Below are 5,507 nucleotides of genomic sequence, written 5' to 3'. Positions count from 1 at the left end.
CAAATGGACTACCTTCATTCTGTTCTGCCATATTGCAATTTTCTTTTTAATAATAATCTGTCGCCGTAAGAATGTTTTCATTTCTGTCTTGCATATTGCTTTTCAGATATTGAGATATCCAAATATTTCAATTAAGTACTCTATTTTGGACATCCACAATTCATTTCTCAGGTATTTACAAAATCTATTAAGTTTTTCATTCTTAAAAAAAAAATAAAAAATAAAAAAAAATAATTTTTTTTTTTTTTTCTGAAGCTCATTTACTCGAGATAACACCTTTCCTTTCGACAACCATCTTACTTCTGTGTGCAATAGTAAAAGAACATATTGAGGATCTATATACTTGCACAACAATTAAAAAATTCTAGACTTCATCAGTTGAGTTTTTATGAAATTTAACATTTCAATCAATGGATTCAACACCTCCTTCGATTCATTTTGTGTTATCTTTGAAACTAAAACTTCTTTGTGTAAAAAAACACTGAGTTCGCACAATGTTAGGATTCTGTTTTTCCACTGAAGATGTGAAACCTTTAACAGAACCAATCATTGATAGTGCTCCATCCGTACATATTCCCACGCACAAATCCCATGAGAAGCCATATTTTTCTAGGCATATTGTGATTGTATCAAAAATATTTTGACCGTTTGTAGTTGTGGGTGACTGTTTGCAACATAGAAATTGATTAATTGTGGCATCTTCATCAAAGACATGCATAAATGCAATTAACTGTGCATGATTACTGATGATGGTGCATTCATCGATTTGAAGAGCAAACAGACTATTTTGAAATTTGAATATTACACTCTCCTCAATATTATCAGACAAGTCAAGAATCCTTCTTTGAATTGTACTGTTTGAAAGAGGAATCTTGCTAATTTCTTTTTCAACCTTATCGCCAAGCATAATTTTTACCATCTTTTGCATGCTGGAAAAATCACCGATTCTGCAAGAACATGAGACTTCGATTTAAGAGCAATAATTTCTGCCACCTCATATAAAGCTAATTGAGCTTTTTTGGACACATTATTGTTTTCTTAAATAGTTGGTTTTGGGTGTGAGAAACAAGAACATTTTCTTTTATTTGTTATTTAGCTAGGATTAAAATTTAGCTAAATTGTTTGTTATTATTTTTTTTATTTATTTTTATTCAATTTTCATCCCAAACAAGGCATAGTGCCACTTTGAAGTAGGGGGCTACTATCGAGAACATAAGTTGCAGGGGTATTATGAAGAAAGATGAGTAGCAAGATGTTTGTTTACATTACACTTGAACTTCTGCATGTCAGTACAGTTGGGAAAGCAAAATCCCGAAAGCGATTTCCAACGTTTAGCAGTTCTGGGGAAGAAACTATTCGAGTAGAAGGCTTTCTTACACCTAGGGATCTCTACTGTGAAGGGGTGGGATTTAGCTGCTTGTTAGGGTTTTCAAGGGTATTCACGTCGAGAGAGTACAAGTGCTTGTAGTTCGTCAAAGCACTCACCATTAAAGTATTATCTATGATTACAATTTTAGTTAAATTATTTGTTACTATTTAGGATTACAGTTTTAGCTAAATTAGGTGTGATGTAAAAATCTATTTCTCTTTTTATAATACTGTTTGATAGGGAAATGATAGACGATTCAATGAGTAAATATCTTTTCGTCTGTTGGTTTTATTAATGTGTTTTAATCAAAATTAAAAGTGTGACTTAAACCTGACATTTTGATAGAAAAGCCCATTTTGGTAATCAAAAAGAAAGGTTTGCTTGTATCCTTTTTTTTATCCAAGTTGAATTTCACAGAGGTATTTTCGTCATATTATGTACATGAAATCGAATAAATGTAACCATGAGTGGTGTGTACAGTGTTTGTGAATTTTAAGTTATTGGTGACATTTTTTATTATTTGAAATATATTTTATATTGAACTTGGCACACTTAGGTTCTCAATAGTGTTTGAATTTTGTCTTAATATGTGTAATCGTTTCTGTTAGTTAATTTGTGGTAGAATCGAAAGGTTAAAATAATTTTACCTCTTTATTAAAATATCTAGGAAAGTTAATGTTAGAAATAACTATATTCCTGCAATATAATTTGCAAAGTAAAATAAAAGTATAAAATGTAAATAAATAAAATAAAATAAAATAAATAACAATTTGTCGCATGTGTTAATTTTTTAATTAAAAGGACATTTTTTTTTATTGGTGAAAAGTAAAATACTGTTTTTGCACGTGTATTAATTAATTAAACTTTTTTTAGTCAATTTAAAAACTTCTTCCAGCAAGAAAAATCAACAAAACGATTTTTCAAGAAAATACAGTACTTTAAAAAAAGGCGTCGCTATTACCAACATTTTTGAAAATGAAAAAAAATATCTTTGAAAGCTAAGTGTTGATTTAATTATACTTAATTGAGTATATATATATATATATATATATATATATATATATATGATTGCTTTAAATATGTGCAATAATTTGACTTGACGAGTTCTTTTTCCTGTGAAAGTATTAAAAAAATAAGTGCTAGCGAAGTTTAAGCTAATCTTATTTAAAATAATTTTCCTAACAGTAAATATTTTTAGATTCATTTTTAGCAAATTTATTGAAGGTTCCTATTTTATTTATTTATTTATTATTATTATTTATTTATTTTTTTTTTGCAATGTGTCCTATTTTTGTGTCTTGAAGAAGGAATGTAAAAATTTCGGTTAATCTGTATTTCAAGTGGCTAGATTATCAAAATTCTAAAATTAAACAAAGATGCTGCTGAACATGGTGTCTATTAACTGACCAATTTCTTGTTTGTCATAGTTGTTTAATTTAAAGTAAGCCATGTCGCTCATGTGTTTGCCTGTATCGATTATAATGGTGATGGAATAAGAATAGCTGAAATCGTTTGATTTTTTTTAATGTTTTGTAAGTTTGTCGAAACATTTTCTGGTGATTATTTTGTCTACAAGGAATATAAACAGATGACGCATGGCATAAGGTTTCTCTTTTTCTGTCTCTCTTTTGTTTTTCACCATGACAAATTTTCTGCCTGGATGGGAAGCAGACAATTTCTGAAACAGTTTAAACAACCTTCTTCTTCTTTATCCTATTTGGATCTCTGTTTCAGCCGCCTCTCTGTTTTTTTTTGTTTTTTTTTAATCTTTGATCATTTAAAATTTTCAATAATTTCTGACAAAATCTAATTTATAAAACTCACTATGTCTGTCTGTCTGTTTCCATATTTTCAAACTCTCTCTTCCGAAACCAAAAACCGCTGAGCGGCACCTCAAATGGATTTTTTATGGACCATTCTTTTATGGATCTTTAGCCGGTTAAAATAATTTTTAAGGTCTCACAAAGCGGTCAATTTAGAAAATCGTTATACATTTTGTACATGCATCTTAGTTTATTTTTAATCAGTTCATATGCGTGTCACGTTGGTACAGTGGTAACGTCACCAGCTTTGAATGCTACCGTTTTGCTTTTGGCTTTGATCTTAGCTGATGGCACCCAAATACTTTTTTTTACTTTTGAAATCACGACTCTATAATAATATACGAAATTTGGACAAATTAAAATATCATATTTAAGTGTATTTTATGCTCGAGCAAAGCCGGGCGCCCCCTTCCCCCACTCGCTAGTCTTTCAAACAATAAAGACAAGATATTAAGTTCTACATGAGTTGATTTGATTGTATACTGTCAGTACATCTGATGTTTCCATTTATCTTCAACATTGCTTTTTCTTTTATTCTATATATTCTATATTTTTTCTTAAAGATATCACGTTAAAAGGCATACATACAGAAGTATTCACTCATTTTCAAAAGGTTCATTTTTTATAGATAACACCTTGTATACGGTTGTTTCACCTCTACGATGGGTTAATAAGAAAGATCCTATTCATGGGCTGCAACACTTTTGAAAAATTGTTTGTTCTATGTGCTGATGAAGTCCAGTTGTGCAAAATTATAATTGATGAACTGTTATATATTGCATGCCAACACCTGGGTAGGGGGTTGAAACCGTTGTACACAAGGTGTTACCAATAAAAGACCAACATTTTGAAAATGAGTAAATACTTATGTGTCTATTCCTTTTAATGTGGTTTCTTTAAGAAAAATATTTACAGCTCTAGTATCACACTATCTAGCTATATAAGAGAACTATGTTTTTTATTCATATGTAATTACTATCCTAAGTAATTAAGTTACATATAAATAATATATATTAATATACATATATATATAAATATGTAATTTAATTATATTAATCATATATATATATATATATATATATGATGGACTCTCCCGTCGCTTTCGACGTATGAGGTTCGGACAACCCATATTTCTAAAACTCATTTATGCTTTTGCCTCTGATGACTTTTTAGTCCAGCAAGGGACTTGCAAACAAGGCCACAAATAGAACATGAATGTGAATTTAACGCTGCAGACATTGGTGCGGCTGCTAGTCGTTTTGCTCTTACTCTGTTTTCTTTCAGTTGCCTTAAGCTTTCAGATTGAAACCTCTGGAGACCTTCAAAACACCTTGATCTCCATTCTTTTCGGTCATTCACCTCATCTTCAAGACTCCTGACTGTACATCGCAATTTTTGGAATTCTGTCATCGGGCATCCCAATACATGACCAGCCCACCGCAATTGCGATTGAATAAGGAATGATTCAATGCCAGATATTTTGCATTTTGTGAATAATTCGGCATTTGATACCTTATCGCGGAGGCTAAGACCACATATGGAGCGTAGACAGCTTTTGTGGAAAACGTCCAGCTGATTAATGTGATGTCTGTATGGGGTCCATGACTCAGATCTATAAAGAAGAATGGAAAGAACAACAGCACAGTACACAAGGATTTTTGTGTCTAGTCGAATACCCCTTTCGTTCCACAAGCGATGGCAAAGATTTCCAAAGGCAGAAGTGGCCTTAGCAATCCTGTTGACAATTTCATCATCAAGAGAACCGCCCTGGTTCACCTTGCTACCAAGGTAAGGAAAGGACTTGACATAATTGATATCATGACCGTCGACTTTCAGCTTGCGTACAGGAAATCTATATTCTGGTGGATTTTGCTTTACGCCTTCAACTTGTTTTGGAGTAGGGTGTGGCTGATGCACTACCTCAGTCTTCCTTATGCTAATTGTCAGGCCAAAGGCCTTGCACGCGGCTGAAAATCGATCAAGAAGAACCTGGGCTTCTTCAAAGGATGTGGCTACCAGTGCGGCATCATCAACGAAGAGCAAGTCGCGAATAATTTCGGTGTGAAGAAGAGTCTTGGCCTTAAACCGTTGATGGTTAAATAAGCCACCAGATGACCGAAATTGAAACTTGACACCAGTGTCCAAATAATCAAATGCATGTTTCAGCATAAGTGAAAAGAAGAGTGCAAAGAGGACTGGCGCCATTACACATCCCTGTTTGGTCCCATTCGTAACACCAAATGGATCAGACATCATACCATCTGAGACAATATTGGCCTTCATCCCCTCGTGAAAGGAAATGATCACGTTCAGCA

At 32.5% G+C, this 5,507-nt stretch overlaps 1 protein-coding gene across 1 annotated transcript; it reads right to left on the bottom strand.

The window, feature by feature from the left end:
- Positions 1-433: 433 nt before the first annotated feature.
- LOC145285038 (protein FAM200C-like) lies at positions 434-919 on the bottom strand. Its single transcript, XM_080134113.1, has one exon. It carries the CDS (start codon positions 917-919, stop codon positions 434-436), a length of 486 nt encoding a protein of 161 aa, XP_079990239.1.
- Between the last annotated feature and the right edge of the window lie 4,588 nt (positions 920-5,507).

Source organism: Euprymna scolopes, chromosome 9 (genome assembly GCF_053919585.1).
Source record: "Euprymna scolopes isolate OS-2025 chromosome 9, ASM5391958v1, whole genome shotgun sequence".
In the NCBI taxonomy this organism is placed as follows: domain Eukaryota; kingdom Metazoa; phylum Mollusca; class Cephalopoda; order Sepiida; family Sepiolidae; genus Euprymna; species Euprymna scolopes.
Note: the sequence above shows the minus strand (reverse complement) of the source record. Positions and strands in the feature narration are given on the sequence as shown.